At 34.3% G+C, this 27529-nt stretch overlaps 1 protein-coding gene across 2 annotated transcripts in view; it reads right to left on the minus strand.

Moving 5' to 3' along the window:
• The window catches only part of HCN4 (hyperpolarization activated cyclic nucleotide gated potassium channel 4), a 2820592-nt gene that overhangs the window by 790374 nt on the left and 2002689 nt on the right, over window positions 1–27529 (minus strand). For both annotated transcript variants that reach the window (XM_044077556.1, XM_044077558.1), the window contains exon 5: window positions 2626–2772. In XM_044077556.1, coding sequence (XP_043933491.1) covers window positions 2626–2772 — 147 coding nt within the window. The remainder of the gene's footprint in view (window positions 1–2625; window positions 2773–27529) is intronic.

Genomic DNA, 27529 nt, shown 5'->3' on the forward strand with positions numbered 1-27529 from the left:
ACAAACTCCACATCTGACAATTTCTTTTAGCAAGGAAAACAAGAAATGTTGTCTAATGGTTCTATGATGTCACCAGCTGACACTTTATCTACAATTTATATAACATGAGCTGAGATATAGTTTGGTCTCAGTCACTATATATCATCACTACAGTTGATAATATGGAACATGAAACATTAAAGCCATGGTATAACAAATACTCTTTTACAATGACACATTTAATGTATACAAACTGAAGGATAAGCAATGTAGAAAAATCAGACTTACTACACCAAACTAACTGCATATACATGTACCTATGCATAAACTGTATTAGTTCCTGAGATTAAAGCAAGCCTATTTTTAGGTTATAGCCACATTTCTGATAAAGAACAGATAACAAGACAGGCACCTAGGAAATTTGCAGCTTTGTTCTGTATCAGCTGTATCCATATAGTGGATTTTCTTGGTCATCCGTGATCATTTTTAAGTGTACTTCTGCTAGCTCTTTTATAGGATTAAATGCCAAAAGTAGAACAGTATAGCTTCTGATTTTTAAAAAAATGTAAGAGTCACTGGAACTATGAAATGTAAATTATCTGTTATAAAGCAACAAATCTGTGTTTTACTTTATGGAATCTTATATAATTTATTTAAGAAATGTATTGCTTCAAGTAAATTTATAAGTAAATAGCTCTAAACAGCAAAACAGATTCTAAAAGGCAGACTAAGAGAACATGAAACACCAAAGAGAAATGAAAACATGCAATTAAACATTAGTAATCAACACTGTGTATGCTTGTTAATTTTGCCAATATGAAGGTGTACACATATGATAACAGCATACAGTAAAATGGCTATCAAACTAACTATCAAGAGATGTCTGTACACAACAAGGTAATGTTTTGGTAGAGGTGTTTCATAACATGATGTTATTAAACCTCCAAGAAAGAAATGTGCCTTTGCACAACTAAATAATGCCATGTGTATGTTGACATCATACCAGAGACAGTGCAGATAAACCTGTTTGGAGGATTGTGTGGATGTCGTTTGGGATTATATCAAAGTACTGAAGGAATGAGGCTAAGTCAGTACCTCTCAACTGTCCAGATTTTTGCAGAATGTCTGGATTATTTCCTAATATTTTTGGTCTGTTTCTAATACAATCTGTGGTTTTCTGCCAAATCAGATAGGAATAAAGTCAGTAAATAATTACATACATTTGAGTTTCAGACTTTATATCCCTCAGAAAAATGCATGCGCTAGCAACTTTATAAGTTTATAAGTGCAGTATATTCAAAAAATTGTCCCTATTTTCAGGTCTTTGTCCCCCAATTATTTTAGGCTTTGTCCAGATTTCTTTCCCTAAGAGGTTGAGAGGTATGCCGACTACATAGTGACCAAGCAAAGATTGAGTCAAGGTTTCTTCAATATGAACTACATGATGGTCCAAAAATGGCTTTTCCTGTACACAGGGAATTAATTTTGAAGTAAGTGTGTAGATTAAGACTAGAGGCAGCACATCAGTGAATCTGGCAAAGATCTGAAATGCTACAGATAAACCACATAATCGCAGGACTGCAGATAACTGGAGTATGACATGCATTTTGGCAGGGTGTTAAGGCTGTTCAATTCTCAGTAATGCAATCTTTGAAAATAAAAGGTAGATTGAATAAACACTAAAGACATTTCATTCTGATGTCACTGCCCAGTGATATATGATAAAATACCAAGATCAGTAAAGCATGGCAACACAGAAATATACATTACCATATTTATCCCAATGTATTGGTCTGGCAACTAATGAATGTATAGCTGTTTAAGTTGCTGAATCATAGTACAGCAGAAGCCATGAATGAAAAAAAATCTACAGAAAAGCACAGTGATAAGTTGTGATATTAATTACACCCCTAAATGCCTCAGGAGGAACATAATAAAGCAGTCACATGACTTTATTAAAGTTACTTGGAATGACATAAATGAAACCGAAAAAACTGAAAACTTAAAACTAAAAACATAAAACAAAAGTTGAAACCAACACCACATCCCAGGAAAGCACGGACACTAACACTCTTAAACGGCTCACACTTTGAATACAGAAATTGTATTTCTTCCACTTTATTCATACCATGGAAGGATATGATGTCATACTTTTTGTATTCATGCTAATAATCATATTTTAACATTATATTTTAAAATTCTTTCATTTTTGTATATAAACTTTTGTTTTATGTTTTTGGAATGACATAAATAACTGCATAAATAACTTGATAAAAATGTAAATCCGGTGAAAGTGTAGCGATATACAAAAGGTATTGCAAGCAGTCATCCATTTGTCAAAAACCTCCATTTATATGGTGAAGGTTTTTGACAAATGGATGGGATTCTGATGTCCTAGTTTTTACTCAATCTGTTTACTAAAAACAACAAGATTTGTAACCAATCAGTTTTTCAATAAACTAAACGTGAAGTCTGTGAGTTGACTGTTTGCAATACCTTTTGTTGATAAAAATATAACTAAATTGGACAAATAACATGGTGTATTTTAGAAAGGGTAATGAATGTAGTTCAATTTCCACTTTTCTTCTTGATGTTTGTGTTGCATGGGTGTTCTAAAAGCTAGAAGAAAGAAGAAATGTATCTCACCTCCTTCAGTGGCTCACTTAACTCTCCAAGGATGCTTTCTTCATCAAACATCTTGCCTTGGTAACGATGTTCATAGTAATCATGGATCCTCTGGCGCATATCTGCTGGCAGTTTGTGAAAAGACATGTATTGCTCCACTTGCTTGTACTGTATGAGACGAGAAATAAAAAAGAAAGAAAACAATGTGTTACATTTTATGGTCTTAATGTATGCCATGATAAGTGAAGATTTCATGAAGAACACATACTGCTTAAAATATGAATGGCATAGTCGGTTATACAAAATATACTCCACAAAGTGCTTCTTTTAAAATAATGTATTTTTTTGCTCATTGAAATGTGCTGGAATTTTAATTTAAAAAGATGTGGAATATTTATCAATATTTATGGTCGTACATTTTTGATCAAATTCCAAGACAAATGGGGGAATCATCACAATTTTTGCCTAAGCCATAAGTATTAGGGATGACAACTGAAAGGAGCAGGTAATGAAATTCACAAACATTTACTGTAAGTGGTCTTTATTCCTAACTCATGCTGCAATCTGTTTGTAACTACTGAGAACACCCAAAGCTGGATGTCCCCATAGCACTATTTGTACCTGGATCATGATGCTACATGCATGACAATCAAACTTCACGCAAAAAGCCTGTGGTATAAGGCATGGCAAAAAAGAGTAGCATATTATGGGGTTGTGTACTATGAGCACACTTTGAAAGGTTAAACAATCTATTTTAAGACATCTACAGTATACGAAGGAGAAAACTTGCACATGTAAAGTACGCAACCATACAACCATGTAGTGCTTCTTGGCCCCAATAAAACTTTGCACAGGCTGCAGTACAGCTTCATGTGTATGTCAGAAATACTACTGCAGGCATTATTGTTATCAAACAAAATATATACAGGTGGATGAGTAGCTGTGCCACACATATCCATTAACGTGAAAATGGGCAACTCTGCTATTTAGAAGTTTTATATTCCCATCCAACATCACTGTAAAATCTCAAAGTCTTCATAGCAAACTTAATTCCCTTTTATATTTGCCTAGATACATTAAGGAATCCAAAAGTCTCTTTTTTTGAATTAGGCTACAGAGTTCATTTATAGGAAAATCAGGGAGATTAAACTAGAAATCTCCAGTACTAATTTACAAGCAATAAAACAATTTGTGATCAAAAACAAAGCAGTGAGTTCTCCCTTCTTGATATAATCATCTGTGCCATTTGGAATTATATATTTTGATATGTGTCCAGTGTTATACCTAAATTTAGCCAATCACTTACATTTGGAAGGTTAGGAGTATCTGTCATTCCTAAAATATACCAAACTCACCTGTGAACTATGAACTAAAATATCAAGGTTTATGTTACAAACTTTAACCTTTAATGGATATTCTTCATATCCTGATGATGAATGTTATTTTCACTTTCTAGTTATTTGACAATGTGCCACAAAAAAGCCACATAATTCAGCTTTGGGCTTACATACCTCAAATGGGACTGGCACATTAAGTACAAAAAACAAATTAGTTGTTCAATAGGTTCCACAGTATCATTAAAAAACAATTAGTAAAATCATTATATTTCATGTCAGAACTGTATCAAGGCTGGACAGCTATAAACACGTGTCACAGTCACCTAACATTTTAAGTACCTCTTTTCTCCATATAGCCTGTTGAGCATCCCAAGCCCCAACAGGCCCATGTAATCATTGGGGAAAGAGTCATCAGGGTTTTAAATTTCTGTTCATAACCACTTACCCAGTGGCTAATGCATGTAGTTAAACACAAGGACCTGTTATACCATACTCTTGTGAATTACACATTCTGGCAAATGCCTCATGTAGTTTACTACAGACAGAAGCTTAGTTTGGCATAGCCAAGTATACAGCCCTCAGGTCCATAAGGTGCAAGTCATGCTCATTCACTCACTCTCTCTCTCTCTTTCTCTCTCTCTCTCTCTGGTAGGTGCAGGCATTGCAGTGGAATGGACTACCTCCCTCCATCCATACAGTATGGATGATAAACCATCAGTCATTCACTCCCCCATGCCTTTGTTGGCTCCCCTCTCACCACAGGTCACTAGTCAGTCTCTGATCACCTGGGTAATAGCCATACACATGCACAGACACACACACTTATGACCAATTTAGAGTGTCCTGTCACCCTACTGCATGCCTTTGGAGTGTGGGAAGAAAGTGGAGCACCTAAAGAAAACCTGTGTAAATACAAGGAGGTCATGCAGACTATGCACAGAAGGTGCTCCAGCTAGTAATCAAACTGGAGAGCATGTTGCTGTGAGGCAACAATGTTTCTGACATCAATATTATGGTTTCATTATTCATTGTGCTTTGCTGAGCTTTGTTTAAGAATTATCACTTGGCTTTCTATCACACAGTTAGCATTTTACCCTATTAGTCTATGATTTCATGAAATCTATAACACAATTAAGTAATGATTTTGCTCTTATTATGCATTTTGCCATAGGACATTGCTAAAAAAGAAGGTACACCTAGACAATGCATGGCAACAAACATCCTCATACATCATCAGAACCTTCTTAAACTTAGACATTTAACTAGTATTTCTTTGATATTGCCAAATCTAGATTTCTTAGGTGTAAACAGGCTTTTACTAAGCAACCCAACAACATATGGGACAGGACTTCAAACTAAACTAAATGATCTCACAAAAGAAATCCTACTGACCCAGCAGTACAAATACATGCAAATAACTTAAACCAGACACTAATGATGACCACCTAAAATATTTCTTCTGCCTTCTTTTTACCAGTTTCACAGCTGTCACACATCAGCTGAGTGATAGACCTGCCTCATAGCAATTTGCCACCTTTTCTATCAAATCTTCACTTTAGAATCATCTAGAATAAAGGTAACTCTGATCTCTTAACAACTTGGTCTCCTCACAGAGAAACTGGCCTTTAGTCATTATTCTTTAAAAAAGGCTGCACCAGACACAGTAAAAACACCAGAGTGCCATTTGAAGTTGTTAACATGCAATTGGTATCCCTCAATCTGTATGAAAAGTACTTACTACCATAACTTTTTTATTGCAGACATCTACTCCAACTAGCTGCTTATATTTTAGGCCCACCTCCAATGTACAATGTCTAGTTAAACCATTTAAAAGCTTGTTCAAACCATCTTTAACTCATTAACACCTATGTGGTGTGGAATGTCACACCTCTAACGACCTACACAAATCTTGCATGCTAGAGCATTTTCAGAAAAGTAAACATAAAAAGCATAAGATCAACAAATGTAAATATTTTGTGAATAAAAGTTATTAAACTGTACAAATAGCAATTTTATCAGTAAGAAGTATTCTTTACAGTCGTAATAGTCAGTGCAGTCATAGTCTTTTGTATATGTAATGTTGTTGTTGTTATAATGCACACAAACCCCAAATTATATGTTTTCTAAACTTAAAGAAACAAATTTTCATATCTTGAAAACTATACATCCTTCACATATATTGTTAGAACATTTTTGTAGTGCATAGAGTGTGCTGATTACATTTCAATATTTGGAAAAAGACAAACCAGTTAAGCACCAGAAAGGCACACGCCCCAGCCTTAACAAATTTAAGCACATCCTGTGAAAGTTATTAAGGTCAGATCCCACACTAGGCAGTAAATTCTGCTTGTACTGAATAGCAAATAACAGTGGTAGAACAAAACAGTTGCTTCTGTCTCCTGTCTATACAGTTAACACGTCTCTAACTTCCTATTAAAAATAAATAAATAAATGAATACTGTTCACCTGCATAGTCTGAAGAATGCAAATGCTGAAACTCAGATATATGTAGTTATTTAGTGACTTCAGGCTTCAGTGTTTCATCCAAAAAGCACACATGTTGATGGACTACATTAGACTACATCTCTGACAGTCCTCACTAAGTATTTTATGGCTTTGAAAGCTGGGAAACCATTTTGTGATATTTTCCCCTTTTACTAGTAGTACATGGAGTAGATAAAACTCCATGTACTACAAAGAATTATGGTAGTCTCACCAGTCATAACCCGTTATTATGAGTTCTCAACATGGATGCCAAGATTCACCTTGAATGTGAAGCTTTCAGGCAGAATTTCTTGGCATCCATGTCTCAGACACATAATATGCAGGTTGTGATCGACAAGCTGATCATCACCCTCTGTGTTAACCAGACAGAAGCTTTCACATAATGACAAAAAAATTACTCATTATGTTCATGTTTACTGAGACATTTACAAAAATATGCAAACATATGTTTAATTGTGTAATTAGCAATTACTAATTATACTGAGTGTCTTTCAAGATTTGCAACTTCCAGTGCAAATATTAAAAGACAGCTTTTCAACAACATCTAAAGTTTTACCTAATGTTATACAACAGTTTGTAAGCCACTTAGCTTTGGAAGTGTTGATAACATATAGGAATACTGCTTATATTCATAATTACTAACAAACAAATAGCAACATTTCCAGTGTAGTGTGATATAAACCAACATATTCTGTGAATTATCCTGTCCCCCACACTGGTGTTTCACACCATACACCTAAATATAATTCAAATCTCTCAGTTGTGAAAATATGAACATAAATATGAAAATATGAATAATAAGTGGAAAACAAAGATTAATTTCTTCACTGCAGGCCATCTAGACTAACAATCGTAGTGTCAGTTTGTTAAAAACTCCTTGACCTTTCTAAGACTGCCCCTTATTAGCTGGTAAAACACTTAGTTAAAGAAGCCAGACCCCAAATATTTTCTGGACGCCATACAAAGTCATGAGTGTGGACTAGAAGTATAGAAAAAAGGCACTTTAGGCTTGAGTGAGTTGTTATTTTCACTCTTAGTGGTATGCTATTATAATTACAGAGCAATCAGCATATTCTGCTAACCACAATTTTCCAGCTGTATTCATATACAAGAAAAAAAGTCCAGAATGAGAGTGTTCACCAAGACTGGTTCCTGATGGACTCCACTATATATTTCAGCAAGCTGAGCTAAGTATTCTGCTATTCTTTATTTTGAGTTATCCTATTCAGCTAATTATTTTCTCTCTGAACTCTGCAACTGTTAAAATGTACTTGAATTAATTCAATGCCTATATTGGTGACAGTGTCAAATACTTTTGCTAGTCTTAATATGCAATATATGTAGTCAGTCCTTTGCCTACTGCTGCTTTTTTTAACTCAAAAAATGCCACCATATTAAATGAAGAGGATAATCTTTTAATAAAACAGGTCACAGGTATCTTTTAGGATATACGCATTACTCAATCTGCATGTCTCCAGATAGTAAGGCTGATCAATCTTGGTCTATGTCTAATGCAAAATTTCAAATATGCATAAGTAGCACTATACCCTGATGCCTTATCTCTATAATATGTCTAGTTGTAACAGATTTATTGGAAAAATATGCAATACATTTATTAAGATGCGACTTGCATTCATGTATCTCAATGTCTTAACAGGAAATCTGGACAAAGCATGAAATAATGGGGGGACAAAGGCCCAAAAATAGGGACAAATTTTAAATATTGCTCTTATAACCTTAGAAAGTTGCTAGAATGATAGGACTTGTGTTAGCATGCATTTTTGAAGGACATGAAGTATGAAACTGAAATGTATGTCATTATTTAGTGACTTCACTCCTCAGCGATTTGCCAGAAAACCACACATTAAGCAAAACTCTGGACATTCTATGAAAATCTGGATGGTTGAGAGGTATGCTTGCATTCTGTAAGAAAGTGGTGGATATGTTGTTAAATCCAGCAAAGATGGTGCTTCAAAGTACGTATTTCTTTTTGTTCTTATTATCCGCTTTGTTCAATTCATGGTTGCAGGGAAAACAGAAGTTATCATGGCAGTCAGTTGCCTCCAAGACAGAGAAATTAATCCTAAACAAGGTGCTTTCCTGTTGCATGATGGACACACATTCCCTTACATAATTTATATTCCTATGGAAGTTTTAGAGGAATGTCATGCGTTTCACTTACCAGGATGCTTATTTTGGAGATCAAGCACTTTAGTAGCTGGTGAGACCCATCAACTCCTCTAATATTTTATGAAGAGCTAAGAAGCAGACCTTCTGGTTATTGTAACAAAGTAATTCTTAACACTTTGACTATTTTTCCATTATATTTATTTATTTTAATGATAGATGCATGTATGCTTGAGTTTACCTTTGAAGGCAACCACAAAATAAAATTTTAAATTCTTAAGGCAAAGTTGTTATTTTTCCAAAATTTATGTCTACCAGTGTAATTCAGTTTGCAAACGGTTTAAAGATTTCATCTTCTACTTAATAGCAGGTAATCTAGGCCAAAATAGTAGCTTTATTGTCAAAACCTCTAATTCACATATCCAGAGTATGGGGTTTAATCCTGGCAACTTATCACTGTCTATGAAGAGATTTGTGTGTCCTTCCTGCATAAGCATCAATGTTCTCTGGATATTCTGGTTTCCTACCACCTGTCAAAAACATTTTTTGTTGATAAACTACACTAAATTGTTTACATGTATACTGCATTTAGCCAGACCGTTGTGGCCTGAGCCATAGCTGAAAAATGATTCACAAGGACTTGTTTCCGTACTCAGTTAATAAATAAAAACAAAAAAAATCTGGATTCCTTATACTATGTATGGGGCCCATTTTCCTCAACTTCCTGTTATCTCTTTGGACAACTATGCCTATTGGATGTAGTCTTCTACTGCACATACACATCTAAGTGTTGTCATATGTTGTATTTTATTTTTTCAGATTTAGCTGAAACAACATTTATAGAAACATTTTTAGTACAGAATAATTTTCGTTATTAGAATTTGTAATTAGGGACTTGTTTACTATGTATTTTGATAAAGCCACATAGTCACATATGCCCAGGGACTGAACACTGAAAATAATATATATCATACAATTTTATGATATATATTTTGATGTGCAAAATAGGGCTGGTACTGGCTACTTGGATATGGGCAATCAAAAGACACCAACTTTGACTGATATATATTATACACAACCTCCCGTTCTAAATCACTTACTTTTTCACTTGTTTTGCAAACCTTTTCTATAACCTTCACTCTTACCACAAAAGAAGACTGGTATTTTTAAGGAAGCTAACAAGCGAAATCAAAACCAGATTATAAAAGAATGGTTGAAGTATTGTAGCTTGATTTGAAAATGTATTAAAAAATGGCACAGTGAGACTATTACATTAATCAGAACTGATATCATGATTTTAAGAACTAATGGTGGGGGGCAGAGATTATTACAGAGACCAAAAGATTTTTTTTTCTGAAAATCCTGTAGGATCATTTCACTAATGAAAACAGCAAAACTATGGGTTTCAGAATCCTCCTCATTCTCAGAGAGATTATATTTCTCTCAGTCTGTAGTTATTAAAGTAAGCATATATGTACATGAGTACACACCACACACAAAATAAATTTCTGTCTCTATAGATGACACTTATAAATGTAAAGATTTGACAGAAGTATTGCTTCTGCGTTCATTATTTTTATTGTTAGGATTTAAATGCTACCTAAAGGAATGTGCTCATCAGTCTGCAGCCCTGACTTAGAGATCCATATCTTTCACCTTGTCCCAATTAAAATAATACAATAGGCATAGCAGGAGGCCATAAATAAGAGCACTTTCCTATAGTGCATGGTTACAGTTCTACAAAAGATTGGATACTATGCAATTAGTAATACTGAGATCCAAGTACAGAGTTAGCTCAGTGATTTAAAATTATATAGCATAACAATGCAAATTCTTTATTTACAAAGTAAGGAAAGGCAAGGTAATGCTAAGACCAAAATATACATAAACTAAGGAAAATATTAAATAAATTATTCTTAGGTTATCCTTTTGGCTTTCTTTTGAAATGTCTGAGCTCCAAATGCAGAGTGCCAACACATCAAAAGCTCACACAGACTCTACTACAACTTGCTGTGAGATAAATGTTTTTGCTTTCTTGTATTTTGTATTACTTTATTGCTTTCTTCTATTTTGGACATTGTGATTTGTTATCTTTACACTGTGTTTTACTTGTATTCTGTTTCTAATTGCATATTTAAACTAGGAAAGAGACCACAGCTGTATCTCTTGTGAGTCACACAGAAATTAATCTTTTTCCCCACCCTGGCTCTGCTGTGTTTTTAATCTCAACTGTGTTTCTAGTTGACTGCTTCTTATGCTAATTTGACCACATACCTCTTTCCCTCTCCCCTTTCACTGGATGTTGTGAGCAAGCACAAAATTATCATTTTTTGAAATCACGATCCCTAAACTGTTTAAATTTATTGGCCATCCCACTGTAGTCCATAGAACCAGAATACAAAAAGTCAAACCCCTTCCAATCTGTCTTGCTCTTTAAAAATTAGTGGCTTTCAACTTAGATAGCTAAAGCTTAAGTAACAGCCTCTTTCATATCTGCTTAGTGAACACTGCAGCTCTTAGGATATTAACTTACCATTACAATCTACATGATCTACTTCAAGACTACCAATTACTGGAGAGTCCACATTCTGCCTCTTAGTAGTCATCTTGCTATTAGTGCTTCTATTTTGTTCCTGGTGAGAGAAGGAGCAGGTACATTATTTCCTGGAAACTGCTGATGTTCCTAACTTCTTCAGAATATCTTCCTAAATACTTCATCTATAAATCATCAAGGTGTACTTATTACTTTGCCAACTCCATTGTTTTGAAGTGTCCTGTAGGCACACAGACACTTTAAGTGACATTTTTTCTTGCAAAATCACAACTGAAATTTCACAAATTCCAAGTTGCACACAGGAAAACAAGTTTGCAGTGGCAAGCACTGACACCATCATTGCAAACCAGATACTCCAACTGTCTAATCTATCAAAATGGGTCTGTTGACATGGATATGAACTTTCCCACTATCTCCATTACCAGCTTGGTGGATATAGAGGCATTCTGAGGCAATGTAGAAATTGCCTCATGTCTACTGACAACCAGTTAATTCTCAAACAAACTGATAAGGTATGTGGCAGATGCATTTACACAATGTCACTGGAGGTAAAGCTCGTACATAAAAGTACTCCTAATGTCAATCAGGTTGTCTGTAGTACACACGGTGTACCCGTCAAAAACCCACATATGCTGACACACTTAAATGTAACCTCCTAAACATCAAAAACTCCTAGAAGTAGTACATATAACAACTATCCTCAGCAGCCCCGAATGCACTCTTTCATAACAGCATCCACAGCAACACATACAGCCATATCTCATGGAGCCTCTACTTCCAAGCCTATAAGGCAATATCACACAACATTCTGGTCATTGGAGACTCCATGGTGAGACACACTGATGCCCCTCTCACCAGGCTGAGTAAGGAGAAAGCCACAGTCAGTTGCTTATCAGGGGCTAGGATACAACACATTATGAATGCACTTAGGTCATTGGACTACAAGTACCAGTATGACTCAAGTCATAGTCCACGTGGGTATAAATGACCAGAGACATACCTCCCTAGATGATATGAAGAGAGACATCATGGATCTCTTGGAATACATGTCCCAGGCTAGTATCACCCTAGCATTGAGCAGCATTTTATTTTCTCCAAGGATGATGCCACAATATGAACAAAAGATGACTGACTTTAATAATTGGCTTACTTTCTGGTGTCATTCTAAGGGGGTGCAATATTTGTCTGCATGGAAGGAGATGGTCAACAGACCACACATCTTTGCCAGGGATAGTCTGCACCTCTCTGCACTAGGATTTTGAATATTAGCCACAACATTGTCTTCCCCCATAGTACCCTTTTTAGGCAATCCCAAATTGAAAGAACTTCCAACATAGCAAATCAAAACCAAGACAATCTAAAGGTATTACTGCTCAATACTAGGAGTCTAAACAAAAAACTCCACTCCCTAGAAGCTCTCTTCACCCTAGAGGATGCTGATGTCTGTGCAGTCACTGAGACATGGTTTAAAGCCATGAACATCACACCAACAGTGCTAGGTCATAATGCTTTCTACAAATTTAGACCACCTACTACACAGACAGAGACTAAAGGTGGAGGTGTCTTGATTTACATCAAAAATAAATATACCTCAAAGCTGGTCAAACAGGACAATGTACTTGAGCTTCTCCATGTTCAAATTGCCACAGGCAAAATCCTATACCACTTCCTTGCAAGATATATATTCCCTTCTATGACCCAGGAAACCCATACCATGTATTTAACCTTAATGGAAACACTCACCATACAACACAATGCATATTCATGGGCAACTTTAATTACCCCACTATTAACTGTGAATCCTATATGACACCAAATGTACAAGCACAGAGATTCCTGGCTTTTGTAAACACAAATTCCCTGGACCAGATTCTCAGTACACCAACCAGGGGTGCAAATATACTGGATCAGGTCCTCACTAATATGGGAGAGTGCTGCACACCCCCTAGTGTAACTTCTTCTCTGATAAGGTCTGACCACAAAATGGTCTCCTTTGAAGTAAAAATAAAGCCTGGAACCCCAGCTTACCCTGGAATATTTAGGAACTACTCTAAGGCTAACTTCTTTCTCTTAAGTGATAACCTGGCAGCATTTCAAGTCCCCATAAACTCTGAGAGCACTGCTGCCTATGCAGAACTGTTCAGAGAAGCCTTACACAAACATGTTAACAGCTACATAGAGACAGCTGTACCCATCAGGAAGAAGTACAGAACTAACTCATAAAACAAGACACCCTGGAGAAATCACAAATTCAATAGGCTGTAAAATAGAGGGAAGAAAATCATGGAAAAAATTAGGAGGCACAGCACCCAGCAGGATAATAGCCCTCTCATCAAATTAAACAAACAACTCAGAGGAAAAATAAAGTCTACCAAAGCCAAATTTGAGGAAAATATGGCCTCATGGATGAAGGACAACCACAAGGCATTCTTTATTTATGACCACAACCTCAAAGTGAGTACACAATTGTGTGCAGAGCTCATTGTAAATGGAGCTACCTGTACTAAGCCAGATGATATAGCAAACCTACTGGCAATTAAACGCAGCTCCAACTTTACCCATCTCTTCCTCTCAACCTTCCCTCAGGAAATACCATCAAATATAACTCCCTCTGCTATTGCTAGGGAACAGTTCCTTAATTCTCTTTAAGGCCAAGAACACTGCATCAATGGGTCCTAACAATATCCCAGGATGCCTTCTAAATAGCATGAAATATGACTCATCAGGCTCTCTGGAATTGCTATTTAACTGTAGCCTCCAAACAGGTTTCCTGCCTCATGAATGAAGAACAGCAACAGTCATCTCTGTAGAAATGTGGGCCATCTACACCCCCATAAGTCTCACTAGTCTCATATGCAAAGCCATGGAAAGAATTATCATGGAAATTATCAATAATGACATAGGAAATCTCCAGACACTGGATCCAACCCAATTTGGTTTTGTCAAGGGCAGGTCATGCCTACTCAGCCTGGTGGACTTCTTTGAGAAGGTCATCAAAGCCAATGGATGAGGGCAAAATGGTTCACACTACCTACCTTGACCTGGCCAAGGAATTTGACACAATATCCCACTCAGGCATTGTTGACAAACTCAAAAGGTTAGATACAAACCCTTTTGTCACCTGATGGATAGCCAACTGGCTCACAGACAGGACCTAAGAAGTTGAAATTGGGGAGTCCACCTGTACAACACAGGTGGAATCCATAAGGGACTGGGATGGGACCCCTCCTTTTTGGCATTTACTTCTCTGAATTCAAGGCCAATGTGAACAGCCTCTGGCTGACTACATTTGCAGATGATTGCAAATTAGGATTGAATCCCATACTGACACAAATGATTTCCAGGAAGGGCTGACACAGACAAACAACTTATGTCAGAACCATGGACTAAAACTAAATTCCAAGATATGCATAATAGTATCCTTCAGAAAGTCATCCATCCCTGGGGCGTGGCCAAGGATGAACACAGGATAGCAGCAGATTTCTTCAGCTCCACCAACTTAACTGCACTGACAGGAAATAATTACTTTAAAAATCAACTAATGAAATAATTTTCTTTCTAAATACGTTTGGAATATCAGTTTCTTGAATAATATCTAAAAAAGAAAGAAAATTTCAATAATTTTCCTGTCAGAAATCATCTTGGAAATTTCTCTTTCATCACCTCTGTTCAAAATGAGTTCCAGTAAGGCAAACAGTCAGGATTCCAGCATCAAGAAAGAGCTTCAGTCTCTGATATCTACTATTCAGCAACTAACAACCAAAATGGACAAACTGGATACTAAAATTGATAACTTCATAGAAAAAACTACAAAACAAATGGATTTGTTACATCAAGACTTGCAACAACAGAAGGCTCAGATTACAGGCATAGAAGAGACTGTTAATGATATGGAGAACAGAATCCAGGAAGAAGAAATTAACATTGAGTTTTTGCTGAAGCAGAACACACACCTACAATCCAAACTTGATGACCTGGAAAACAGATCTAGACGCAATAATATTAGGATTTTGGACTGCCAGAAAATATAGAAGGCAACAACATTACTTCCTTTTTAAATACTTGGCTTCCCAAAACTTTAGACTTGTCAGAAGCATTTTCTTTTGGTATTGAAAGAGCCCATAGGTCCTTATCTAATTTTAACTCTAACAAAAGGTATCCAAGATCAGTTATAGTAATATTTGTATCATCTTATGACAAGGAGATGGTATTAAAATCTGCATGGGCTAAAGCACCTATTAAAATTAATGAGGCAACTGTGCGTTTTGACAATGAATATTCTTCCTTGGTAATAACTAAAAGAAAAGTTTTTTTGCCATTAATAAGAGAGCTTAAGAAAGCACAGTTCAAAACTTACCTTTTATTTCCTGCCAAACTAAAAATCGTTTTACCTGATGGCCCTAGAATTTTTGAAGACTTGGACTCTGCTTTGCTGTATATTAAAAAAAATAAGATATTAGATAAAATAGAAGATATGGAATGGGCAAGTCCTTCGTTAAAGAGGATGGCAACAGGAACTTCTTGGAAGACTTCAGAGAAGCAAAAAAGACTAAAAAACAAATGACATGTTCTATATTTTTTTTTCTTTATTTCTCTCTTAATCTCTTCAAATGCAGTTACTGCATCTCCAGAAAGTCACAAATATTTTAAAGATTTATTCAAAGTTATTTTTCTGTGAGCAAAGAACTGTTTTTGTTTCATAAATAGTCAAACTCTTTGAGGAACAAATAACATGCTATCAATCAACTTGTTTCTCTTTGTGATAAAGAGACTTAAGGTTAGTAATTTGATACATTTTCTTTGTCTCCTTGTTTTAAATAATGGCATTCTTTATAAACTAAGCATTTAGTGAGGGGTGGGGGAGGGCAAGGAGAGAAGTATGATGTAAAATATGGAAAAAGTGAAATAATAACTTATTAGTTCTTTAAAACTATATATGCTGTTTAAACACTGTTGCTAAATATTATATCATGACTTTATTGCTTATACATGATTACAAATAATATGTCATGATATAATTGCAAATAATTAGAACTAAAATAGTTGTAAGTAATATGTTTCATGTTTAACTTTATTAATACAAACAGCAAGTAATATTTCTTTGTAGATACTCTTTGTAGCTTCCTTTTTTTTCTTTCTTCTCTCTCTATCTTTCTTTTTTTTCTCTACTCTCTTCCTTTTCTTTTTTTCTCTCTCTCTCTTTCTTAAAAGTACAGTTATATGCTTCTGATAATACTGATATATGTATATAATAAGATTTGTATGAGAAAATTAAATGGGGCATATAAAAATAAGTTGTATAATATGTTAAATAACTGTAGGCTTGGTTTCACTGTCATAGAGACTGTAATGACTTGTAAAATACTTCGCGAAGGTTTTGCACTGTTTAGTTTCATCTGTATTACTAAATGAATGTCAGTCACTTGTATTTACTAAAATTCCCGCCAGAATGTTAAGGGAGACAATTTGGGATGTGAGTTACCTCGTGAATAGTGTCCTTGAATTGTTTTAAAAGCTTCAACACTCAGAATACACACAGAGAAGCTGAATGCAGTCATTTTGAACTTTGACCCCTGATTTCACACTGACACATCGCAGATTCAAGAAGAACACTGTTCCAGGAAGTAGAACTGCTGCATATGCGACTTTGTGATGAAAAACGAACTTTATGACATCTAAATGTGAGTTATTCTTTATAACAACTTACTTATTTAAGATGTAATTTATAAAATATGAAAGTTATAATGATTTTAAATGATTCAGTATACCATAGTAAGCAAGTGAGATATTTTAGAAGGCATAGAAGGTAAAACATATATACACATGTTTTTGAAAGCTTACATGACTGCAACATATTATTGTATATAAATACTTATGATTTAAACATATATAATGTTATAAATCATTTGACTTATCTAATTGACAAGCACAAGTATCATTATGATTATATCTTAGAAGAAACTGTCATGTGACATAAAGCAGCAGTTCAGATATATAAAATACAGATGGCTTTTTTCACAATGATTTATGTATAACTAGGAATTTACATTGCTGTGCAGTATGACTTGTAAACATATGTATGAGTATAAATATTTTATTTACTGGCAATAATAAGTATGAGAAGAAAGCTTTGGTGCAAGTAATTTAAAGTTTTTAAAACTGTTAACTGCATTTCTATGGCAGAAAGTAGGAATACCCTAATATATGTAATGTCTGAACCATTATAGCCTAAGTTATTGAATCCAAATGAACATAAGAACTTATTTTTACAAACTTTTAATAAACTAATATATAGATATGCTCTTTTTTTTCTCTCTCTCTTCCTTTCTCTCTCTCTCTATTCTCGGTTCCCATTATCAAGTTTATTAGAATGCTATTTTGATTATGTGTGTATTTTACAAAATAGATGTACATAGTAATATGAGCTGTTTCTAAATGTTCTTATTTGTTTATATGAAGCTGATTTATAAATTGTTTAGCTTTGTCTTACTAGATAATCTAATTAAATGAGGTTAACTTTAGTTAATAATAGTTAGTATTGAATTGATATGGTGGCAGCTGAGGTACTGCTGCTTAGGATAGGGGGATAACTTGAGTGGTATGTGCTACTCAAAGTTGGAGTTCTTAACTCCAGGCTGGGTGCAATGTTTAATCCTAATATTACTTTCACCTGTTTATTGTTGTTTGTATATAGTTCTGACATCCACAATGCATTTTATAAACTTATTGTCACTACAAATAAAAGTGAAGCTTATACAAAATCCCATAAGATTTTCAATAAATACAGCTATAATTAATGGTACATCTAAAGGAGGAGGTATAATATCATTTATTTTGTTAATTGTTATTCTGATTATATGTTTTATATGTTTATAAAAGCTAAATGATTTCTCTAAAAGGAATTTCTTTAAACATTAATGGACTGAATAACCCATGTAAAAGGGCAAGTTTAATGAGATACATTAATTTGCATAGGGCCAACTTAGTATTCCTTCAAGAAACACATCTCCTGAAAAAGGATATTGATAAATTAGCCACTAATAAATATACAGTCTTGGTTAGTTCAGAACACACTCAGAAAAAAAGAGGAGTAGCTATTTTATGGAATAAAAGTATGCCCATACCTAAACCTATTAAGTCATATAAAGATGATAAAGGAATGTTTTGTATGGTTACAATACAGATTAATGGAAAGACATATACATTAATCAATGTATATTGGATACCAGGAATTGGCATTAATACAGTGAAACACCATCTCAATAAGATCATATAATTTTCTATAGGAGATATTATTTTAGCAGGTGACTTTAATTGTATCCTACATGAAAAAGAAAGATACTACTACTATAGGAAAAAGGAAAATTACATCTAATGCAAAACATTTAAAGGATTTTGTTAATTTATATCATTTGAATGATATTAATAATCAGATAGATTCAAAATCATTACCATACACTTTTTTTTTCTAACAGATATAAAACTTATTCAAAAATAGATAGAGTCTTTATTTCTAACCAGATGGTTACAGACTTAATTAATTCTAAAATCATGTTGTGTCCTATATCAGATCATAATTCAATTGTCTTTGAGTTTATGATAAAAAGTACTTACAATGTTCAGATCAAAAGGATGCCAGCATACTTAACTCAACTAAAAGACTATAAAGATTATATACTTTCAGAAGTACAACATTTTTTAGACTTAAACAATACACCTGAAGTCTCCATTGTTTATGTTTGGGATGCTTTAAAATCATATTTATATGGACAAAGTATCAGATGGTATAATAATAAAAGGAAATCTTGGGACAAGGAATTACTAGATATTCAAAGCAAATTAGACTCATACAAACATAATAATAAAGAAAATATTATGGACAAAAAGTCATTGAAGAAATAAATAAATTAAATGAGAATACAAAGAAATTTTAACTCATAAAGTTAAAATAACATTAGAGAAATATAAGTTTTGTCTTACTCAATAAGTCCCAAATACTTACATAGACTTAAAAATAAAACCAAAAGGTTGAATAAACAAAATCATATCAAAGAAATTTTCTATCCAAGGAAAAGAAGAATGTTTCTAGTTTACCAGAAATATTAGATGAATTTAGAAATCACTTTCACAAAATTAATCATAATAACATTAACATGGAGCCTAAAGATAAAATAAAGAAATTTATAACTACAAACATGAACAAAAAACTTAATAAACAACAGACTAAACTAATGGATAAAAATATTTCATATACAGAGGTTATTACACAAATAAACAAGCTTAAATCAAACAAAGCACCAGGTAATGATGGTATTATACAGAGATCTATAAAATTCTACCCAAAAGTACTTACTCATTAATACATAAGGTTTTTATTTTGGCCCAAAATGAGTTAACAACTCCCCCATCTTGGCAATACACATTTATTTCACCAATTTTAAAGCCCAATAAAGACCCAACCAGATGCACTTCATATAGACCTATTTCATTACTTAATGTTGACTATAAAATGTTTATGAGTATTTTTGCTGATAGATTAAAGACAATCATCCCAGGCATTATAGATATAGACCAGACAGGCTTTATTGTAAATAGAAATACTTTTGATAATATAAGGAGAACTTTAACGTTAATTGATTTTGCAAATAGGAAAAAGAAAGATTTAACACTTATTAGTCTTGATATAAGTTCAGCATTTGATTCAGTAAGTTGGGACTACTTGTTTATCTTACTGAAGTGCACAAACTTCTCAGATGCATTTGTAAATCTAATTGAACATCTATATAAAGGAGCATTGGCTTACATTAAGATAGGAACATATGTCCCACAAAAAATACCCATTTTAAAAGGTACAAAACAAGGGTGTCCACTCTCTCCACTATTATTTACTTTAATAATGGAGCCTTGGGCTAATTTGATCAGAAACAGTACTGATATAGAAGGATTTGATATAGATGAAAATACAATATCTAAAATTCAACTTTTTGCAGATGATGTTCTAATTACATCAGCTGGATCTAACTCTTCTATGCAGTCCTTATTTGATAAAATGATTGATTTTAAAAATATCTCTGGTTTAATATTCAATGAAGAAAAAACTACAATATTACCAATATACACACGAAAAAATGTCCTCATTAATGATTTTAACAAATATATACCCAACTCAGGTCAGATAACTTACTTAGGTATAATATTAACTAAAGATATCAAATCTATTATACATAATAATTATAGTACCTGTCTTCTTAATATACAAAATCTTTTCAATAGCTGGAACAATATGTTTTTTACCATGGAAGAGAGACTCACAATTATTAAAATGATAGTATTCCCTAAGATATTATACTTAATACAATCAATAATACTCCCACCTACAAAAATAATTATTAAGAAATTGAATTCACTAATGTTAAATTTCTTATGGGCACCTAATAGACCTAGGATTGCATTAAAGAAACATACTAATAGCTGGTCTCAAGGGGGCATTTCATTTCCAGACTTTAATTTATATACTATCTCTTCTATTATAAAAGTTATTACTTTGTTAATAGAGCAGTCATATGTTACAAGATGGAAAGATTACTGGGAACTAATTAGCATTCACGTCATGAAAATCTCTTTAATACATAAAAATATTATTGTAAATAACCCCATGTTATGGTTACTAAAATAATTTTGTACTTCATCCATTACACCAAAATATGTAGTTAGTTACCCATTAAACATTATTATCAGTTATCGTAATTTTATATTCATGCATCCTAAGTATAAGGAATGGAATTTTATTCTATTCCCTATAATGTATACACAAGGTATGCTTTTGTCAACCACCTCTGAAAGAACTCTTTTAGTCACAGAGAATGATCTAAAGTATTGGTATCAGTTGCTGTCTGATAATAAAGTAAAAAATTTAGACTTCTTAAAGCAAGAATTTGATTTAAGAGAAACATGTTGGTTAGAAATTCAGACTTTTAGACATCATCTTATTAATAAAATTGATTTAATGTCTTTAACAGTTAAAGAATCAGTTCCAATACTGATTGATTACTTGATATTAAATTTACAACATAGAGTTTCTGATAAAGGTAAGCTCTCATACATACATAAAATTATCAGAGAAGAAACTCATTACAGTTCAGATACCTATTGGAATTATTTCATTTCCATTAATGGTGAATCACCAAAACAACAAGATAAACAATATATATTGGAATCTGCTTATAAAACTACTTCTTCCATTAATTGGAGACTTTTTACTTGGAAATGTTTACATAGATCCTTCTATACACCTTTAATGATGAATAAAATAAATAATAAAGACAACTTATGTAAAAGATGTAATGCAGAAATAAATGCTGATTGGGCACATATGTTTTATGACTGTATAAAATTGAAGGAATATTGGAAATTAATCAATGATTTTTTGCAGGCCCTTTTCACAGATAATTTCATTGTTTCTAAATCACTTATATTATTTAACACACCTGTTCCTAAAAGTGTTAAAAAAGTTAAACTTCCCTTATTATGGTCTATTCTAGCAGTGGCTAGAAAAATAATAACCAGAAATTGGATTTCAGATACCCCTCCTTCATTTAATGAATTTAAAAATGTTATGACTGAAGTGTGTCATATGGAATTGATGACAATAAAATCAAGAACTACTAGAAAAACATCTTATTATATTATATGGGATACTTTACAAAACCTGTTAAAAAATCTTAGTCTCAATAGCATGACATAGTTTAATCAATTGATTTGATTTGTAGTGGATGTCTTTGTAAATACTTTGGTTATTTTATTGAATGTTATAACGATTTCTATTTTAATTGCTTGTATAAAATTGTTATGCTATTTATTTTGTATGTTAAAAACAATAAACTTGTTTTAAAAAAAAAGAAAGTCATTCATCCCTGGTAACTATCATATTGACAACACACCCTTAAGAGTTGACCCAGTAGTCAGGGACTTGGAGGCAAATACAGACAGTAATCTAGCCTTTGACCATCATGTCTCTGCAGCAGTGAGGAACTCATTCTGTGTTGCACAACTTATAAACAAAAGTATGGCCTCTAGGTCCAAGGAAGTCATTGTTCCACTGTATTCGACATTCATCAGACCTGTCATTGAGTACATTTCCCCCTTTGGTATGTAGCTAACCAAGCATATCCAACAGTTGGAATGTCAACAGAGCTTCCTCACTAAAAGAATACAGGGCATAAATAACATGTCCTCAAGGCCCTATCCCTGTATTCCATCTCCTACAGGCTGTTGAGGGGAGATTTATGCCTGGCATACAGGGCATTGTCAGACCCCACTCTGATGGATCTCCTGCATATCTGCAAAACAAACAGCACCAGAATTACTCAATCTAAAGACTTGCACCTTGCCTGTGATATAAATAGGACTTGCTGGAGAGGCAGGTATGTATCCCTGAGACTACCCCGCCTCTGGAACAGGCTCCACATCGATGTGAAGCAGAGTTCCTCCCTAGCCCAATTCAAGTGTAACTTAGACAGTTGGATGGGGAACAGGAAATTCATCCCTGGTTTGGCACCTATGTTTCAAATGAACAGGCAGCATGTATGGTTCATCTCCCAGGTCCCTGCTTGTAAATTTTTAATCTCCCAAGCCCCTGCTTACATTTGTCAAGGGTGCCAGAACTTGTCAGAGATTTGAGATGCATAGCTAGGCTTAAAAAAGCCCTTGTGGTCATTAGCCTAGTAAACACCTATGAACCTACAAAGTGTGGAGGAAAAATGGAATAAAACAAAACTGAAGATACCTATATATGTCTTCAGTGTAATGTCAGTGCTATGATACCAATACATACTACAGACCAGTTTGTTTGCACAAGCACTCATAAGTGTTAAACTATGTAATTAGAATTCTGGCTGACATTCAAACTGCCACATCATCTTACAACCTAAATTAATTTAAAATGAATGTTTTAAAACATAATATTGTTTTTCTGCAGATGCCAGTCATATCCCTGAGTACACAATCCTGATGGATGCTGAGAGAGTAAATGAAACATACATTGTCTAGGATGAGTACATTAATACAAGATGACAGGATATCAGGGATTAAGAAGATGTAGACATCTGCTACACAAATTTCCAACAGAGTTTTGTTTAAAAATATCAGTGCCAAATGTTGATTTGTATCGCAGATAGGCAGCATCATTAATTTCTAAAGATGCGTAGCTAACAAAATGAGGAAGTGTGAGGCAGTGGAGAAGTAAAAGGAACATTTGTCCACAACTTTCCGAATGATTTTCATTTACTATTCTGATGAGGGGTCATTTGATAGGATATTGATGTAATTCATGCCTGACTTGTAATGAAAGAACAAATGCAGTGGTAATTTGGTTTCTAATATTAAATAAAACTGTAGTGCTGAAAATAAGGGTGTTGCTATACATGTTGTTTTCATAATTTTTGGCAGCCTTTCATGAACTGAAATACTAAAACTTCTGCAAATAGTGAATTTTCAAATTTTTCTACTGCTCTTCAGAAAAACAGTCTATTCTAATTAAAAATATGAGAGGTACACAGACATGGCGGATCATAAAGAAATGACTACATTGTTAGGCAACACAGAAAATGGTACAAAATATTAAAAAACCACAAGGCATTGTTTATTTAATGAGAATATCACCATATTAGGGAAGGATTTGTAAATTACTGAGGTAGCATTGCTGAGGCCCTCAACTTTTACTGCAGTGACACAAGTCTATGGAATTCACATTAAAGGTATTGAGATTGTCTCACATTCTATTAAAATGAATCTTGGATCCTGTCCCTTGTATAATCCAATAACTGCAGAGTCCACAGCATAACCAGCAACAATCCCCACGTCCAGCCATCCTAAACAACATCTGTAATTCATCCTTAACAGTCTCTGCGTGGCAGAGAAGTCTCTGTCATGTTTGCATTGTTAATACATCAGATATAGAGGTGGCATGTTGTGGGGCTGCAGTAATAAAGCACTGCTCTCCTTTATACATCAAATATGACTTGAGTCATTCCCAATATACAAAGGAGACAACTTGTAAAAAAGCACTACTGCACATATTCAGAATACACAGACCTCCTACAGATTCCCATTCTGCCGCATGACAGCTCTACCTGTATGTTGGACCTGGTACTACAAGAATTTGGGCTGTGCAGGATGGAATGCCAGTGCTAGCACACAGGCAGATCTGTTTCTGCAACAGCCCAAAGACTTTAAAGGGATGCTCTTGTACTTTGAAGTTCTACATTGGTATTTTACACCAATGTAACATTGCAATGTGTTACAATCTAGTGGACTCAATTTCTGTTTCACAGTTTGGTGTAGGGCTCCTTGAGTACTCAATAGTCTATGTGGCCTGGGACTCCATAAGCTCTATTTTGCATTCAGTTGTGGAGTTATTACTTGGTATGCATGAAAGATTTTTATGAATATGACTAACAGTATTTAGCATTGGAAGAAGATGATTTCAAATCTGTTTTTCAGGTAAAAGAATACAGGTTGGTCTGGATCAGAAAAAGTACAGAGATCACATGAATAGACAGTATTGAAGAAACATCTAGACTACCCCCTTTGATAAATGCTGATAATGGTCAGTACAAACCCTAATAATTTTATCTCATGGAACCAGATGACCCAGATGCTGACATATAATGCAGATGGTAACTCTGCCAAGTGACAGCAAAAATTTTAAGGTAGAAAATAGAATGATAGCTGTAACATCTATAAAGTAGTTTAATGAGCATTAATACTTACAATCAGATAATTCAATCATTAAAATTAGCAGTGTTGTGAAGCTAAACTTGCCATAGGGTCATAACACTGAAAAATACACCCAGGACATCTGTCATACATATTTTATGTCCTTATATTTCAAAGAAAAACAGCAAACGTTTTGATGAAAATGTCTGCCTACTAATGCAGAACAAGGACGTATATCAGTACTGGTAAGTAACAGTCTAGGTTCAAGAATGAGATGATATCATTACAGGGTCTTGCAGGAGAAAGCAGGTAAAAGGGTGGGTGATCTTGCTGGTTTACAAATTCAAGAAATAAGTGTATGGGAGTATGACAACACAGCTGTATATGCAGGTAGGGCCCATGGAATTGTCTTGCTCACTGTCTGCAGCATGTTACGCTTCAGGTCAAAAACTTAACAAGTAGAGCCTCTGTGGAAGATGATCCTTGGCTGTCTCACTGCACCATCTTAAGTTTCTCATTCCCCAGACCCAGCATTTTTAAAAACTTAGATCATTTTAATAATCCATTTATATCTTCAATTTACTACACCTCCTGAAAACTGTTTCTTCTGGACTCTAAATCTGTATTTTTAACATGCATTCCTGTATTGTAGCTGAGTCCGGCCCACCTACTTTCACTAGTTTGCTTTCTAAGTGTTTATGTTTAAAGAAATTATTTGATGTGTACTACTTCTGGCTGGACAGACATCAGCTAAAATGGGGAAATCCATGCTGATGTATGCAGTCTTTGTTGCACAGGCACCTGAAATTAACCTACTGTTCCTGATAAATCTAATACAACAATCTGTGTAGTCCTGGTTTTGTTTATTTATTCTGATGACAAAACCTTTGAATTTCTGTTTGAACTCACATCTAACAGGCCATATAAAAAATCTGTGTGCTGTCTTTATATTTACAGTACAGACAAAGGACATATGCACTAATCCATAAAAGGAGATTCTGGGCTTAAAGATAATGATTAATAGCACCACTTGAAAATAAAAACTGCAAACTCACTATTGATGTTATTGAACTTGCTATCAGAATGTCATATCTTAGAAACACAGACATCATCAGCCTGAGAGAATCATTGGTATTTGTGGTTTGCTCTGCTTTACTTGTCACAGGTCATGGTTTTAATGTTTTCAAGAACTTGCTGATAAATAAAATAAGCAGCATATATTCAGATTTCATTCGGTCAGCTAAAGTGAACTAACACCCTTTAGGCCCTTCCATGTTTTCTGCATTTAAGCTGGCTGTGAAAAAAAAGATGACCATCCTATTTTTCCACATCAGACTTAATCCAAATTCAAAATTTTAGGAAAGCATGTACAATTACAAATTTTATTAAGACTGTATTGCTGAGAGAAATGTCACTTAGTGCTTTAACAATGGAATGTGGCAATTTCTCTAGGTCATACCAGACGTTCCTTACATTTGTTACAAAAAACACATGGAAAACAAGATTACTACATGCTTTTCTATTTCTATAAATAATATTCATCAGATTGTACAATTTCCTTTTCTTCTTTGTTTATGCACTTTAGTGGAAGCTGATCTGCCACTACTTTTTGATCCTGAAGAGAATCAGGATCCCAGTCTAATACAGTACTAAATGTCAGACAAGGCTTTTAAGAGTTAGGCAAATGGTATCCACTGCATACATAGCTAGACTTAGGTATAAGCCAACAAGGCAGCTACCTATGGTGCCACTCCACTAGGGGCACATTTCTAGTACGTATTTGTTTGTTTTTTTGTAATAAAGAAATGGTTTCTTTAAAATATGTTGAATGAATATAAGAAAACCTGAAGAGTAAGACAAACTGTGAGGAAAATGGAGAAAAAAAGTAATCTGGATGGTGTAGGTAGAACAGGATGAGGGCACTGGGTAGTGTGGGGGGTACTGTGGAGTCATTTTGCCTAGGGCACCAGTTGACTAAAGGCCAGCCTTGACTGCATAGCACCAATGTAAAGAAAAATGTTGGAGATAGCCAAGTCTAATTCAGAGACTGTACTAGACGTAGCTGAGACCGTGATATATTGCTATTGTACCAGACAGGAAACAGATGCAATCAGCATATACAAATATGGTACAAGACTTAAATCTAGTTTAAAAACAGTCATCTTGGATACCAAGGCTGAATGTAGAAATGGCACCACTACACATCTGCAAAAATATAGAAAAGGAAGTTATTTCACTTGCGGATCTTCATATGCCCCTTGTGACAAAGGGAGATACTGCCAGCAGAGTTATCTGGAATTTTGTAAATAATTATATGTCATTTGTGAAAATCAACATGCTCTATATAAGATGTTTGTGTTACAAATGTATTAGAACTGTATGTCATGTGTACATCAAACTGGTCTGTCCAGATATGTGTGTTAAAAAGGTATTTTACAAAGTGCTTGTGCTTAAAATGTACTACAGTGTGCCCTACTGAAATAGAACAGAAATGTACATGCACTATTGTAACTGTTTAAATGTATATATTTTAACAGTGGAAACTGGAATACAGGAGGTTAACTTCAGAAAAATTACTGAAATTAAATTACTTTATAGGCCAGGTCAGAGACATAATGTCTGTGCTGAGAAGCTTTCTGTATTTTCTTCATAGTGAACTAATTACTACCTCTGAAAGTATGAAGGA

Source organism: Protopterus annectens, chromosome 7.part0, assembly GCF_019279795.1.
Source record: "Protopterus annectens isolate FY-2018-M chromosome 7.part0, PAN1.0, whole genome shotgun sequence".
Taxonomy (NCBI): domain Eukaryota; kingdom Metazoa; phylum Chordata; order Ceratodontiformes; family Protopteridae; genus Protopterus; species Protopterus annectens.